This window comes from Anolis sagrei, chromosome 6, assembly GCF_037176765.1.
Source record: "Anolis sagrei isolate rAnoSag1 chromosome 6, rAnoSag1.mat, whole genome shotgun sequence".
NCBI lineage: Eukaryota > Metazoa > Chordata > Lepidosauria > Squamata > Dactyloidae > Anolis > Anolis sagrei.
Genome location: NC_090026.1, coordinates 19294778 through 19311239, shown reverse-complemented (window position 1 = coordinate 19311239; position 16462 = coordinate 19294778). Strand labels below are relative to the sequence as shown.

General features: G+C 41.7%; 1 protein-coding gene across 2 annotated transcripts; it reads right to left on the bottom strand.

The window, feature by feature from the left end:
* Positions 1-321: 321 nt before the first annotated feature.
* TMEM143 (transmembrane protein 143) lies at positions 322-12677 on the bottom strand. 2 transcript variants are annotated; one of them, XM_060780408.2, is made up of 8 exons: positions 12583-12677; positions 11832-12028; positions 8795-8902; positions 7875-8069; positions 6243-6379; positions 4719-4998; positions 2594-2792; positions 322-2496 (listed from the first exon to the last, which is right to left on the bottom strand). In XM_060780408.2, exons 2-8 carry the CDS (start codon positions 12024-12026, stop codon positions 2336-2338), a joined length of 1275 nt encoding a protein of 424 aa, XP_060636391.2. In that variant the 5' UTR covers positions 12027-12028; positions 12583-12677; the 3' UTR covers positions 322-2335. The 2 variants fall into 2 exon arrangements, with proteins under 2 accessions (XP_060636391.2, XP_060636390.2); XM_060780407.2 differs by having other exon boundaries at positions 12484-12672.
* Between the last annotated feature and the right edge of the window lie 3785 nt (positions 12678-16462).

Genomic DNA, 16462 nt, shown 5'->3' with positions numbered 1-16462 from the left:
CTTTATCAGCCAGTGGTTGTATCTGGTTGCTCCTGACACGATAAATAAATAAAAAGCCAGTGGTTTACCAGAAAATCTCATTGCCATCCTTTGTGGTTTCTTTAATATCATTCCATGAAAGCATCACAAAAGAGAAGACTGAGCACTGACAGCCCTCTGGATTCTGATGCAGTGCCGATTCCAACATTCATGACAACAGGCCATGTTGTTAGGCCTGGTGGGAACTGGAGTCCAACAAAAGTCATACTGCCACAGGTTTCCCAGCTCCACCATTGGATAAAGCAATGGAAAATGGGATAGAATAAAGAGGTAGATAAAAGCTGGAGGTAAAATACTTTTATTGCACTGAAGATACAGTAAATATTCATGCTCCTTCTTCCAAGCCATTACTAGTTTCATTTTGGATGGGAGCAGATAATCTGCTCTGTTTTAAGACTCAACATTGAATTCAGTGGTGACCATCTGAGGCATAAAGTAAGGTTGAACCCCACTACTCTAGAAATCATGTCCTCTCATGTTCACATATGGCCAGTGTTAATAATAATAATAGTAATCATCATCATCATCATCATCATCATCATCATCATCATCTTTATTTATACCCTGCCACCATCTCCCCGATGGGGACTCGGAGCGGCTTACAGGTGAAACAGCAGACAAGAACTGCAGGAAATAATATTGTTCTAATATGGGCAAAAGAATCCGGAGTGAACAGTAGGTTAGTACTATAACTCAAAAGTTACAGAAGCACCCTCCTGTTGTTACTTTTGGATCTTATGACATATTCACCAGGACACACAAACAGCAGCCACCTCATTCATTTTGGTGTTGCATTCAGTTTTACAATACCGACTGCCCTGCAGTAACATGTAATGGTAAATTTTGGGAAAGTGCTGTTTTCCTTCTCTCTGTAGGGCGAAAACATACTTGATACATGGCTCCTTTGATGAAACTCCCCTAAAAGTGCAGGCCCCTGCAGCCTCAGAATAGCCAGCAATGAACAAGATTACATCTGCTTACAGTTACAAGTATATTCTTTAGAGAAAAGGACTATTTACATGCACATACACGCATTCATAAGACGTATAGGCCGAACTCAGGTATAAAGGTACCCTCTATGGTAGCAGAACACAATTTTAGTGTATTTGAGGATGAGGTAGTAGAGGTGTCTTACTTTCAAATTTAATCGCTCATCATTCCTGGCATTCCCGTTGCATACGAAAATATCTAGACTGCTGGCTATGAACACCATGGCTATGAACAACAGCAGCGGTATGGTCCAGTAGAATACAGTATTAGGACTTCAAACCAGGGTCTATTTATCTAACCATTTAATCTGTAATAAGCCCTGCAGTCTGGGTGCCAAATCTTGCAAGAGAAGATATTATAGAAAGGTGCCCCAGAACATAAACAGAATGGCTTTTCCTAAAAAGCTAAATCATTGCAAGACAATATAGAAAGGTGCCCCTGAACATATACAGAATGGCTTTTCCTAAGAAGCTAGCTCAGGCATGGGCAAACTTTGGTCCTCCGGGTGTTTTGGACTTCAACTCTCACAATTCCTAACAGCCGGAATTGTGAGAGTTGAAGTCCAAAACACCTGGAGGACCAAAGTTTGTCCATGCCTGAGCTAGACCATTGCTTGACATTAATGCAGCATTCTCAGTTCTCATGATCTTTTTAAGCAAGTAAAACAATAGCTCAGCGTGCAGCATGCTCTTGAAGCTCCACAGTGTATGCCACACACTTCAAAGTGCAATAGAATAATTTTAAACTTTTCTTATCTTTTTACAAAAAAATAACCCAGCAGGAAAGCAAAGGGTATTTTAAAAAAAGCATCTTGCTTCAAATGCAAGAGATTTCATTGTATGGTGTTATTTCTGTGTTCAAACATAAACAGTGCTTTAAGACAGTTTTATCCCTCATTCCTCAGAGAAAAGAAGCCACAGCCACAGCATGGAATATACATGCTTTGCAAAAAGAAGGGAAACGTTAAAAGCAAGATTCCCCTTCCCCTAACACACACACTTGCCCAAACAGTTGCGAGTAAGGTGCAATATGGCTCAGAGAGTTGCATGCTTGTGTTTCAAGAGATGAGTTCTTAAGGGCGATGTGCATCCAGACAACTAAACAAAAACCCTGGAGTTTCTGGGTTATCTGTGCAGCATCAACAATTGTGGCCCTGGATTCGCTTCCACAATCCCTTGCCCTAATAAGTCTTCTTGTGCTCATGCCTTCTGGACATGCGATATTCAGGATTAAGGAAAATGCCAGGAGCCAGATCATCTGGAACACAAAGTGCTGGTTGGAACCATCGTAGGGACCTCCTTCCCAGTCACACAGGATTGGGGCTACTTGTGGGGGGACCTGCACCCCCGATTCCCAGTTCCCTGAGATGCTTGCAGGCACGTTCAGCACTAAAGGCTACATGCAACCCGGCTTTGAGGTGTAGCCAAGCCTCAACCTCTTCTCTCAGCCACTCAACGGTTTTTGAATCTAGAGAGACAGAAAAAGACAGTCAGAAGGCCTGTTTGAACATCAGAGATTGGAGGTGGCTCAATTCCCTTCCTGAAAAAACAAGGTTGAGCCCTACCTGGGTTTCTCAGCAGGGCCTTCTGATTCTGTTGCTGAAGCTGGTGGAGGAAACTGTGTGCCAATATCACCTCCTTGGTGTGCTCTTCCTGGGCACGCAGGGTAAGGGCATCCAGAAACTCTGAATTGTTGGATGTGCTACGGTAGTACAACATATGCACCAACTCAAGGGAGTGAATGTTTCGCCGCTGGCCAAAGACCTTGAGGGAAAAAATGAGAGAGGGTGCAGGAATCTCCCATTTCACCAAAAGCCAAGTCTCCAGAATGGGAGGGCTTGCACAGGAAATATACCTATAACAAAAAGGTATATCTCCTGTGCAGTAGGACACATATGTCAGAAATATTAAATGTTAACTAGGTATTTTTTGATTTCAAAAGTGTGAGTTAGTAGGTCGAAGCCTGTTAGAGTTAGTGAGCCAAATCTAGTGTCATCCTGAAGAGAGTGAGTAGGCCGAAGCCTGTTAAGAGTTTGTAGACCAAAGCTGGTGTCGTCCTGAGGAGAGTGAGGTAATCTTCAGTGAGAGAAGCCCCGGGTTAAAGGCCTCTTGTGTAAAGCTCATGTGTCAAACTCCAGTATAAAGACTGCTGTGTGTAAAAAGCTACTGTGTGAAGCTCCAGATTAAGTTTGGTGTGAGAGAAGGCTCTGTGGGAGCGAAGCTGTTTATCTGCATGAGGAAGAAGCCCAGCATGGAAGTTAAAAAGGAAATATAAAAAAATATAGCAACTATATTTACTACAAAGAAAAGCCTCCTTTGGAAGAGATAACATTAGTCTGTATGTTTTTGTCCTTTTTATCACTTTGGACTACTGGTGCTGGGTCATGTTGCTGCTAGTAAGTTACTCTGCTGTACATTTATGAGGAGGGTCTTTTGTTAATAAGCCCATTCACCCAACAACATAGATACTTGTGTGTCATAGTGACAGTTGAAGGAAGTGCTTATTGTAATTTCTAGGTGAAGTGCCCATTAATCCTATGGCAGGATGGATGGATATGTTTTGCAAAAGACACATTGAGGAAAGGAATACAATACATTATTAAGAGAAGATGTAGTTAGAGATTTTAGACAAACTGATCAGCCATCTCTTGGGAGTGCTTTAGTTGTGGAGTCCTGCATGGCAGGGAAATGCATGAGATGGTCCTTGAAAACCTTCCAAGTTTGTGATCTTTGAAAACTGTTAACTGACACTCCTCTTGTTGTCCTTTTGCATTGGCATTCAACTTTGTACTTACTACATGCTTTCCATGATTTTGCTAGCAAAGTGCCCATCAATATGAGGAATAGGAAGAGGCAATGCTTGTTATTGCAAAAAACCACATTGTGGAATGAGAGTGCAACACACTGCAGGGAGAGAAGTGTATTTAGAGCAGTAGTTCCCAACCTTTGGTCCTCCGGGTGTTTTAGACTTCAGCTCCCACAATTCTTAACAGCTAAAAAGATGGCTGGGGTTTCTGGGAGTTGAAGCCCAAAACAACTGGGGGATCAAAGGTTGGGAACCACTGCTTTAGAGAGGAAAAAGTAAGATAGAAATAACAATAAGGTCTATTGCAGTTTCTCATTTTAACTTTGTTTTTTCTGCACTGGTCTCCAACTTTTAAAAGTCTGAATGAAAATGCATGTGCATTTCTGCAAGCAGCCATTTTTAACATGATGCTGGTTTGTACAGTTTTGTCTCACAAGCTTACATTTTCTCTCAATGCATGCATATCTGCAGGAATGTTTTGTTCAGAGAGCAGCACTTAGAAGTACAAAGGATGAAGGATAATTACCTTCTAGTTACCAAAATCTGAATGAAACAAATTCAAATCCCCTCCAAAAATAAACCCCCTCCAAAATCAGATGTCAACTTTTAGAAATTTCCATTTTTGATTTTTCAGCATTGCTGCAGAGTTCTGCATGGGGTTTTATCTATGAGAAATTTGAAGAAAGCAAATTGACACTCAGAACTCCCCATATTGCTCATCCCAGCCCTGGGGAATGTCAATGGATAGAGGCTGGGAAAATGAATACTTGGGATGATTACAACTCTGAATGCTTCATTCCTTTGAGGCAACACTGGTTGGGGCACTCTCTGAGTGGTAACGCAAAAAGGCAATTGTGCCATGCTCTAGTTAAGGATATACTTACCTTCCAAGCACGGAAGGCCATTAGAGCAGCAAAGAAAATCAGCAGTGTGGTTGTGCCGATCTTTAGGTCAGAAAGCACCACCATCCCAACATTGACAAAGACAGCCAAGCCGCTCACAATGAGCATGGTGTTGAGAAGGGCCCTGTAGAAGATGGAGGTGCGGACTTTGACAGCCGGCAGCAACTGCTCCAGGCCTTCCAGGGGAATGTCCTTAAAGCATTTCAGCATCAAGTGGGCATTCTTAATCCGTGCAGCCACCACCACCCGTTTGAAGTATTGCCTAGATGGGGAGAGAAGAAAGGGTAAGAGCACCAGAACACAAACAATACGTGAAATGATCCATTTTTTTTTAAAAAAGACTCCAGTCATGTTAAGCATCCCAGATTATTCAACTAGAAACTGATTTCTGATCAAAACATACTAGTTCAAAAAAGCAGAATTTATATTTGTCCCTGAGAGTAAGTAATCCTAGGGTTTCTACAAAGAGAAATCCCAGGTATTATGAAGTTTTTCTGAAGAGTGTACTTCTTTGTATCCCACTTTTCCTCACAAAGAGCTCGGTATTATTTAGTATTCATAAAATGCAATCCACAGCTTCAAAAGGCTCTCATGGACATTATCTTAGTAATCCTCACAAGCCCATATTCAGCTGCCTTTCTTCACTGTTCAGCTACAAGTCATGCCAAAGCAATAGACAAGGCATGGCACAAGGCTGCAGAACAACAGGGGAAGGCACACTTTGCATGTAGGAAGATACCAATCCTGTGTATCTCCAGCAAAAAAGAGGTGAGATATGGCCAGGAACAACAGAGAGCAATTGCCACTTATCAACTTTAGGATTTTGAAAAACAAAACAAAACATATTATACGACTGTCTACAATGTCAAGGCCCCCTGGTGGTGCAGCAGGCCAAACTGCTGATCTGCTGAATTTGCTGACCAAAAGGTTGGCAGTTTGAATCTGGGGAGGAGGTGAGCTCCCGCTGTTAGGCCCAGCTTCTGCCGACCTATCAGTTCAAAAACATGCAAATGTGAGTAGATCAGTAGGTACCACTTCTGCAGGAAAGTAACAAGCAGTCATGCTGGCAACATGACCTAGGAGGTGTCTATGGTCAACACCGGCTCTTTGGCTTAGAAATGGAGATGAGCACCACCCCCCAGAGTCAGACATGACTAAATGTCAGGGCAAACCTTTACCTTTTACAATGTCAAATGAGTTGAATATTTAAACAAGAGGGAAAGGTTCCTATGCATGTGGCTGGCTTAGACTCTGGGCAGTTCTCTCACTGCCTTTCTTTAATCCAACCTACAGTCTGAGTCTTGTGGGAAATAGGACAAATCTATGTTTTTCAGTAAATGTCTAAAACATACCAAGACAGTACAGCAGAAGGGTGCTCATTCGCACAGATTTTCATCACAGAGCAATTCAGTCTCTGTGTTGCTGCCAAACAGTAATCTGTGGACGACAGATTATGGACAAAGATCTCAAGGTTGCAAAAGATACCAGGGAGACAATTTTTCTTGCCTGTCTGCTGGAATCCGAGTCGTGCCAAAGAATCCCCTCTTTGGGAGTGGAATGGTTGTTGACACACGCAGAGGTCCTGTCCGCTGGCCAAGAGCCCAGAATCTCATGTATTCATACTGATCCAGATTCACTGTCACCTGCAGAAAGGAAGTCAGGCCTGGCATAAAAATACAATTGCTGTTAGAAACAAGGGTTCTCAGCAGTTTCTTTCATACCATACAATTGAAGCACTTCAACAGCACTTCAAAAGCCATGGAATCCAGGGATTTGTAGGTAGTTTTTTTTCAGATTTTTCAAGTTCTTAGACACAGAGCTAGAGTTCCATAAGATGCAGTTATGTCAGTTAAAGTGTTATCGAAGTGCTGCAGTTGTGCAGTATGAAAGAGAAGCTATTTTCATTCACCATTGTGAAGGGTGTTCCAAGCCTAATGTGAATGTCTTTTCCCCAGTTTGTTTATCTTTTATGTTATTTTTTTCTGACATAAAAGTTCAAACCCAACAATGTATGAATGATGAGAAAAACAAACTTTGTCCATAAAAATAGCAAGGAAACAAACTGCAAGGACAACAAAGCCCAATGACTTATAGAAAAATAAAGAAATGGCTGAGCAGTGATAAACCATAGAATGTTGGGCACTTTGGGAAATTTTGTGGATTGCTGGACGATAGTCTTTTGGCCTTTTCCAACAGAGTAAAACAAAAATTAATGTATGCACATAGCTCTTATTATTTCAGAGCTGTGCTGTTATCTAGGATTCAAGTAAACGTGAAAAGCCTTTGATTCAGCTCTGCCCACACCTATTTTTGTGTGTAAAATACTAGGTGTGGTAGGTTACATTTCAGAGGAAGGAACTGGCAAAACCACCTCTGAATATCCCTTACCTAAGAAAACCCTGTTAAAGTAATGTAGTTGCCACGTTGACAGGTATCTTGAATACACACATATTATTCACTAGTCAGACGATTCCAATGTTTACCAGAGTAATGCGAGTGGGTTTACATTGTGGGAAGAATTCCACTTCAAATAGGAGAGATCTGGAGACCAAAAGTGAATTTTAAGGATTTTGATCCAGGTCTGGAAATGGAGTCAACTGGCCTGGCCTACACAAGCAGCAGAATGTAGCCTGAAGTGATACAGTCCTTCAACCAGAGCCTGGAAAGCTACTTCTTAAAAAGTAAAAGTTTACATAATTCATTGCTTAAGGTATCAAATAGTAACTAATTATTTTTATCATTAGGCATTTTTAAAAATCAGCGTATTATAGTGATATTTTCTTTTTTTAAAGCTGTTGAGGCCAATAAAAGAAAGACATAAAATGAAAAAATCACTTCCACTCTCAAACTTTTTCTAGAATGCATAAAGTAACCCTTTAAGGCCAAGTTTTAAAAAGCTAACTAGAAAATGTTATTTCCCTCCTTCAACATATCTCTGACATTGTATCCATTCATTATACGATATTTGAACCATGGCTCTGTTGGTGGTGACTATTTACCTTGTAACTAATTACATCACAAATCCGCATGTCACTGCCTCTTGAACTTTGTTCCCACCTCGATTATACACGGATGGTTTCCTTCAAGTCGTAGCGTGCTATAGTAATGAAGATGTGGCTTTCCGCAAACAGGCCTCACCTGGACAATATCCTGAGGATGGTGGACCACAAGGGCATAAGCCAATGTTTCGTCTGACAATCTGTTGAAGTTGGCCTGATCCAACAGAGGTTCCATCTTGGCTAAGACCTCCTGTTCAGTTGCTAACCGCTCAGCATCTGTCAAAGATAATTCCTGTAATGTGTCCCGGTCAGGATTAATAGGTGCGTAGAGCATCTGGGAATTGGGAAAAATACATAGCAGAAAAATACATATGTTTTTCTAGCTTCACTCTTTTGACAGATCTATATTATAGCCCATATGTGGCACTTTCAATCCCTAGCCTGCTCATTCAACCATGCATTCAGTTCTCTGTCAGTCCAGTTTGTAGAAGCCGCATCCTCTTCCACTAGGATAGTTTGGGGAGGGGGGGGGAAGGGCTAGTATATTATTGGCTAATGTGATGTAGTGGCTTGAGTAATGGATTAGGACTTTGGGAGAAGTTGGCCTGATCCAACAGAGGTTCCATCTTGGCTAAGACCTCCTGTTCAGTTGCTAACCGCTCAGCATCTGTCAAAGATAATTCCTGTAATGTGTCCCGGTCAGGATTAATAGGTGCGTAGAGCACATCTCCAAAGGTCCACATCTCCATTCAGCCATGGAAGCCTATTCTCCCAGCTACAGAAAAAAAGCAACAGTAAATCTCTTCTGACATTAAAAAAAACTTCTTGCTATTAAAAAGCCTCTCTAAATTGTAGTTTACCTGAAGACACATAGCAACAATACAAGAACCCCACAACATCTAGTTTGAACTGAGTTGGAGGCCACTTGAATGCTGAATTACTAGTGCATTTAATACCAATCATGACATCCCTTCTAAGTTCCATTACAACTATTTCCCCTTAAACTTTTACACACAGAAGAACAATTAATTTAGAAACACCACTAATGTTTGCCATTACCGTTAACTGGTCTCGGACAGAGTGGTAATGGTGTAGAAGAGATGAATCCACAAGAGAGACAAACGACAGGAACGATTCTCGATCTGTGTGGCTAGAGGAGTGGAACTCCTGGCAGGAGGAGAGAGAAAAAACAGTACTGTTGAGCCCATAGGAGGTCAGAAGTCAGTTTTATACAGAAAAATTATGTGTGTCATACAGAATTACAGTTGTTTATGTAAAAGAGTGTCTTACGTGGTTCTGAGATATTATGATCTTTGGTGCATTGCCATCTTTCCCACTGCTTAGGAGATCTAATTAAGTAGCATATAAAGCTTATTTTTGCTTAAAAGACTGTCTCATATTAAATGTTTAGGAATCACATTCTCTCTTTTCTGATTTCCATTAAACACAGCAGTACACTAAATGAAAATGTGCGAGAGGACTTCCTTGGTTGGTTGCTCCCAGGCCAAGCAACTCTCTCCCAAGAGAAGCCAGGCTGACCCCCCTCATCGATGTGGGATTATATATTATTCAAAGGGAAAATTCTAAAAACATTAAAACATTAATTCTATTCGATTTTATTTCTTTTTACTGTTAGTTGACTTGAGTGTTACTTTTGGCATTCGTAATACAGAAAGTGCTCCTTATCTGAGTTTTGGATACCTTGGAGATGAGGGCTCAAGTCTAAATATGAAATTCATTTCTGTTTCATATACTTCATATAAACAGAGCCTGAAGATAATTTTATAAAAATATTCTTGTTAATTTTGTGCATGAAACAAAGTTTGTGTACACTGGCCCACCATAAAGCAAAGGTTTCACCTTTGGAATAGTTTGGATTTCAGAATTCCAGCTAAGGGATCCCCAACTTATAATTTTTCTCCTGAAGGCTCCTTGTCAATTAGAACATTTAAAAAAGTATACAGAATTATAGAATCATAGAGTTGGAAGAGACCTCATGGGCTATCCAGTCCAACCCCCCTGCCAAGAAGCAGGAAAATCACATTCAAATTCCCCCCGACAGATGGCCATCCAGCCTCTGCTTAAAAGCCTCCAAGGAAGGAGCCTCCACCACACTCCGAGGCAGAGAGTTCCACTGCTCAACATCTCTCTCTCAGTCAGGAAGCTCTTCCTAATATTCAGGTGGAATCTCCTTTCCTGTAGTTTGGAGCCATTGTTCTGTGTCCTCGTCTCCAGGGTAGCATAAAACAAACTTGCTCCCTCCTCCCTATGACTTCCTCTCACATATTTATACATGGCCATCATGTCTCCTCTCAATCTTCTCTTCTTCAGGCTAAACATGCCCAGCACTTATTCCCAATTGGACAGATAACAACTTATCAGATAAAAACTTATTGTTTTTACTTCTGTGTGAATTGCTGGCAGCTAGTTTTATCTACAGGTGTTTTGTGTTTTAAAATTGAGCAATTTTATGTTATGTGTGTTGGTAGTGGTTGTTGTTATAATTTTATGTGTTATTGTTTTAAACTTATGTACCATTTTATTGTATATGCTGCACCTTGGAGTGCCTTTGTAAACCACCCAGAGTCCCTTTGGGGAGATGGTGGTGGGATACAAATAAAGTTGTTATCATTATTATAATTACTATTATCATTACTTGACTGTCTCTAAAGTCAATGGACTCTCAATCTGCTTTGGTCATCTAATAGAAATCAAACTCTTTTTCATTGATTTTATTTAATATAACAAAACACGTGGCACTCAAGAAGTGTCAAAAAGGAGGTGCTTATTACTCCTGTTCTCAAACTGAGTACCAGAATGTTTCTGATTCTAGGATGGAGGTAGCTTTGATGGAGAAGGAATGAAAGGTATGTAAGGCAGTGATGATCAGTTAAAACACCTTTTGCCCCAAAGTAACATGTTTCTGGATATGCATCTGAATAAAACATGGAGAGCAAAAAAGAATTCATTTATTTCTCACCAACAATTTGTGCTAACTATGGAAAGCAGCAACACTTCCTGGTTGCTAGCAATTATTTTCCAATTTTGGAAGCAATTCCAAAATTTCATTCATTCTGTCGAAGACCTTACAGCTTCAAAGGCCAGAAAACTAAGGAAACACTGAAATAGGCCACTTCTACACTATTGAACGAATGCACGTCATGGCTCGACACTATGGAATCCTGGGAGTTGTAGTCTGGTGGTGAACTAGCATTCTTTGGCTACAACCCCATTATTCCATAACAGTGAGCCATGGTGGTTAATGTGGTATCAAACGGTATTCATTCAATCCACTATGGGTGAGTCTACACTAGAGAATGAACACACAGCTTTTTTTTCCATGTCAAGAGTGACTTGAGGAACTGCAAGTCGCTTTTGGTGTGAGAGAATTGGCCATCCGCAGGGACGTTGCCCAGGGGACGCCCAGATGTTTTACCATCCTGTGGGAGGCGTCTCTCATGTCTCCGCATGGGAAGGTGGAGCCAACAGATGGGAGCTCAACCTGCTCCCCAGATCTGTACCGCCAACCGTTCAGTCAGCAGTTCAGCCAGCACAATGGTTTAATCCACTGCACTATGGGGGGCTCTATGCAATGGAAATCTCAGAGGCCAGTCAGTCAGCAGTTCAGTCAGCAGCGAGTGTGGAGAAGAGCAAACCACTGACCACCTGCTGCAATGCAACCTGAGCCCTGCCACATGCACAATGGAGGACCTTCTTGCAGCAACACCAGAAGCACTCCAAGTGGCCAGATACTGGTCAAAGGACATTTAACCAACTACCAAACTCACAAGTTTTGTATTTTGTCTGTTTGTTTTGCTTTGTTCTGTTAGAAATGTAATATAATGGACTGGTTGCTCTGACACGACAAATAAATAAATAAATAGCCAGCACAATGGTTTAACCCACTGCACTATGGGGGGCTCTATGCAATGGAAATCTCAGAGGCTATAATTTTACAAGATCTACAAATCCCAGAATTCCATAGCATTGAGCTATGGCAGCTAAAGCGATGACAAATGGCATTAAGTCTCCAATGCAGAGTTCTTAGCTTTGCATTTCCACATGTTCACATTTCCAGAATCCGCCAGATGTATACCTTCACTAGCGCATCGACCAGTTGGTCCTTGGAAAAGGGGATGTATCGCTCCCGATAATCAATGGCCCAGTCTTGTGGCTCCGTTGGCTTCCACATCTTCCGATATTTCACAATCTTGGAAGCCAGGGAAGCCTTGCCTCGGGCAGGCAAGGTGATAACTCCAGCCCCAAGGGCTAACCGTGCCACACACAGCATTTCTAGGAAAGTCCAAAGGTCAAAATAGTCAGAAAACAGCAGTGTCTCAAAGTATTTGGCGCCCGTGGCCAAAGTTCTCTTAATCATCGACCCTAACTTGCAAGCAGATGCAGCTGTCATAAAGCTTGGCTTGGAGACATTATTGCAGCGCACACGTCCTTCAAAGCAGCCAGATCAGAGGTCATTTAAGGCTGAGCCAAAACAGGAAAACCTGTGATTTGCAAGGCAAAGGACACTTTTGACCAGCCTTTTGCTGAAGCAGCTGTCTCCAAGGGCCCAGGGTTGTGATGCAGCACACAGCCACCCCCCAGAAATCCAGATGGCCCTCTCCCAAAATTGTAAATTAACTAGACAGGATGCAAAGGGTGGAAATTTAAAGAATACATATGCACCAAATTGGTTGGACTGATGAGGCTGAAAAGGCAAATGCTGGCATCCATGTCCCCAACCAACTTACAGATTAAGCAGTTACTTCTTCTTCTTCGGGCAAATAAATATATATATATAAGATTCACCTTCGGCCCGATTAGCCACTGAAAAAGCAACAAGCTCTAACCTTAAAATAGGCAAGGACTATTATTGACTTGTCTGCGCATGCGCACGAGTTCCTGTTTCCCTCTTCCGCCCTTTTCCTTTGATGGCGTTTCATTCGCTCTCCAAAGCGTCTGCCCGCCTTTTCATCCCTTACTGCGCATGCGTGACCGCAAATTCCTTGAGCGCCTTCTGTGTTTACAACTTCTGTGGCTACATTATATTATTAGAGTTCTAAAATACAGATAATAGTTCTTAGTGGATTTAGAGTCTCGTACATAGTGGCACCCTTCTCCTTGAATAGCTCGTCACTCTGTACTTTTACTATCACTATGTTTAAATCACTAGAGTATTAAAAATGCGCAGGCGCAATGCGCTCCTTTTTCTTCCCTGCGTTTTTTTAACACTGCGCATGCGCACAAGTCCTGGATTCTTATCAAAACTAGGTATGGAAATATGCCTACCAAAAAAAAAAATCGTCTCCGTCCGCCGCGCATGCGCAGATCGATCCTGGCCTCGCATGCCCAGAGCGCGCTCTCCCTCCCCTCCCCCCAGCCAGTCTTTAACCGTTATTTTCAACTGCCATCAGAGGCACGTTCTAAAAAGTGACGTAAGCAAGCTGCCAACCAATCAGGCCTCGAGTTCTCTCTCTCGCGCGCGCTCTCTCGCCGAGCGGGGGGAAGGGCGAACTGTAAAAAGGCGGGAAAAATACATGTATGTGTGTTAAGTGGAGTTTCTGAAGGAAGCCATAAGCTGAGAAGCACCAATAACAGTGTAGTGACATTCTGTTTCTCTGGAGTGTGTGTCCAAAGTTAAGCCCCTAGAAGTTACCCTGTGTTGGCCATTTGAAGGACAGCATAGTGTGTATGTACAGGAGGCATGGGCAATTTTGGGCCCTGTAGTTTTGGACTCCAACTCCCACCATTCCTAACAGCCTCAGGCCCCTTCCTTTTCCCCCTCAGCCGCTTAAGCGGCTGAGGGGGAAAAGGAAGGGGCCTGAGGCTGTTAGGAATGGTGGGAGTTGGAGTCCAAAACAACTACAGGGCCCAAAATTGCCCATGCCTGATCTACACTGTATAATATGTGGCAGATCAGGTCCTTGAACCCATCTCTCCCTCCTCTAGGCTCAACACTACACTAATTTGTACTTAAAACAAGAAATAAAAGCACAAGGGATTCACACTTAACCATGGTGTTTAAGAAAGAGACAGGTCACCATGTTACTTCTTCTGTGGTGAAGTAAAAGCGTCCAGCAGAGTGTCTAATTTCTTATCGCCTTGTTGTGAAGACAGAGAAGAAAGGTTCACTCCAGGCCTATTCAGTTGAGATAATGGAAACAGCAGGGATAAACTTTATAATGAGGCCAGGGAACATAACCTGTGTGATATTTCATTGTCTAATGAGGCCTAAGCTGGAAATGCGAAGCTTTCGTGGACATAAATTGTTTTCAAACTGAGGAGAAATGCCAGATTCTTAAGGGAGATGGTTACATTTCGGCATGAAACAAAATAAGTTGATTATGGCTAACTTAGCTACTTGGGGTTCCCAATGAGTGAAGTTATCTTTTAATAAGCTGTTTTCCCTCTTTATCACAATAAATGTTGATTGTAGCTTAACTAGTTAGGTTTCGGCATGAAACAAAATAAGTTGATTATGTCTAACTTAGCTACTTGGGGTTCCCAATGGGTGAAGTGTATCTTTCAATAAGCTGTTTTCCCTCTTTATCACAATAAATGTTGATTGTGGCTGACTTAACTACTTAGGGTTCTCGGTGAGATGTGTCATTCAATACGCTCTTGGCCATGTTTCCTGAGGAAATTCTCAGATTTCTTTACTATGGCATTAGGATTTATTTATTTAGTATCAAAAGCATGACATAAATAAATAAGTTTAAAACTGATAAAATAAAGGGGTCACAATCGGCTAAATGGTTTTACACCAAGAACAGGCAACAGCGACGTTATTGTCTGTATATTGTCAAAGGCTTTCATGGCCAGAGTCACTGGGTTGTTGTAGGTTTTTTTGGGCTATATGGCCATGTTCTAGAGGCATTCTCTCCTGACGTTTCGCCTGCATCTATGGCAAGCATCCTCAGAGGTAGTGAGATGCTTGCTATAGGTGCAGGCAAAACATCAGGAGAGAATGCCTCTAGACCAGGGGTCCTCAAACCAAGGCCCGGGGGCCGGATATGGCCCTCCAAGGTCATTTACCTGGCCCTTGCTCAGGGTCGACCTAAGTCTGAAAGCACACAACAACAACAACAACCCTATCTCATCAGCCAAAAGCAGACTCACACTTCCCATTGAAATTTCTTTAAATTGTTCTTCAGTTTAATTATTGTATTGTTTTAAAGTGTTTTTTGCACTACAAAAAAGATATGTGCAGTGTGCATAGGAATTCATCCATGTTTTTTTTTTTCAAATTATAATCCGGCCCTCCAACAGTTTGAGGGACTGTGACCTGGCCCTCTGTTTAAAAGGTTTGTGGACCCCTGCTCTAGACCATGGCCATATAGCCCGAAAAAACCTACTACAACCCAGTTATTGTCTGTAGTTTGAAACGGTTCTTCCTCTGTGCATGAGGCAGAACATTGTGGGCAAGCATACAGGTGTTGAGTTGTTTGTTATGCTCCACAGTCCACAGGGAACATAGCCTGCATAATGTTTAATTGTCTAATGAGGCCTAAGCTGGAAGCGCGAATCTTTCATGGACATACATTCTAATGCCAATAAATTCTAATGCCATAGTAAAGAAATCTGATGCTGTTTTCAAACAGAGGGAAATGGCAGATTCTTAAGGGAAATTGTTACATTTCAATATAAAACAAAACTTAGACCTCACAACCTCTGAGGATGCTTGCCATAGATGCAGGCGAAACGTCAGGAGAGAATGCCTCTAGAACATGGTCAGATAGCCCGAAAAAACTTACAACAACCCAAAACGTAGCTAACTTAGCTACTTGGGATTCCCAATGGGTGAAGTGTAACATTCAATAAGCTGTTGTCCCTTTTTATCACAATAAATGTTGATTGTGGCTACCTTAACTAATTAGCTTTCTTGGTGAGATGTGTCATTCAATACGCTGTTGTCCCTGTTTTCCATGTTTCCTGAGGAAATTCTCAGATTTCTTTACTATGACATTAGAATTTATTTATTTAGTGTGAAAAGCATTGCATAAATAAATAAGTTTAAAACTGATAAAATAAAGGGGTCACAAGCAGCTAAATAGTTATACACCAAAAACAGGCAACAGTGACGTTATTGTCTGTAGTTTGAAACAGTTATTCCTCTGTGCACGAGGCAGGACATTGTGGCCAAGCATATAGGTGTTGAGTTGTTTGTTCTGCTCTACAGCCCATAGGGAACATAACCTGCATAATGTTTCATCGTCTAATGAGGACTAAGCTGGAAGCGCTAAGCTTTCGTGGACATAAATTGTTTTCAAACAGAGGGAAATGCCAGATTCTTAAGGGAAATGGTTACATTTCGGCATGAAACAAAACTTCGCTGGCTTAGCTACTTGGGGTTCCCAGTGGGTGAAGTGTAACATTCAATAAGTTGTCCCCCCTCTTTATCACAATAAATGTTGATTATTGCTAACTTAACTACTTAAGATTCTCGGTGAGATGTGTCATTCAATACGCTGGTGTCCCTGTTGGCCATGTTTCCTGAGAAAATTCTCAGATTTCTTTACTATGGCATTAGGATTTATTTATTTAGTATCAAAAGCGTCACATAAATAAATAAGTTTAAAGCTGATAAAATAAAGGGATCACAAGCAGCTAAATCATTTGAGACCAAAAATGGGAAACAGTAATTGCGTTGTCTGTAGCTTTAAACAGTTCTTCCTCTGTGCATGAGGCAGGACATTGTGGACAGGCATACAGGTGCTGAGTTGTTTGTCT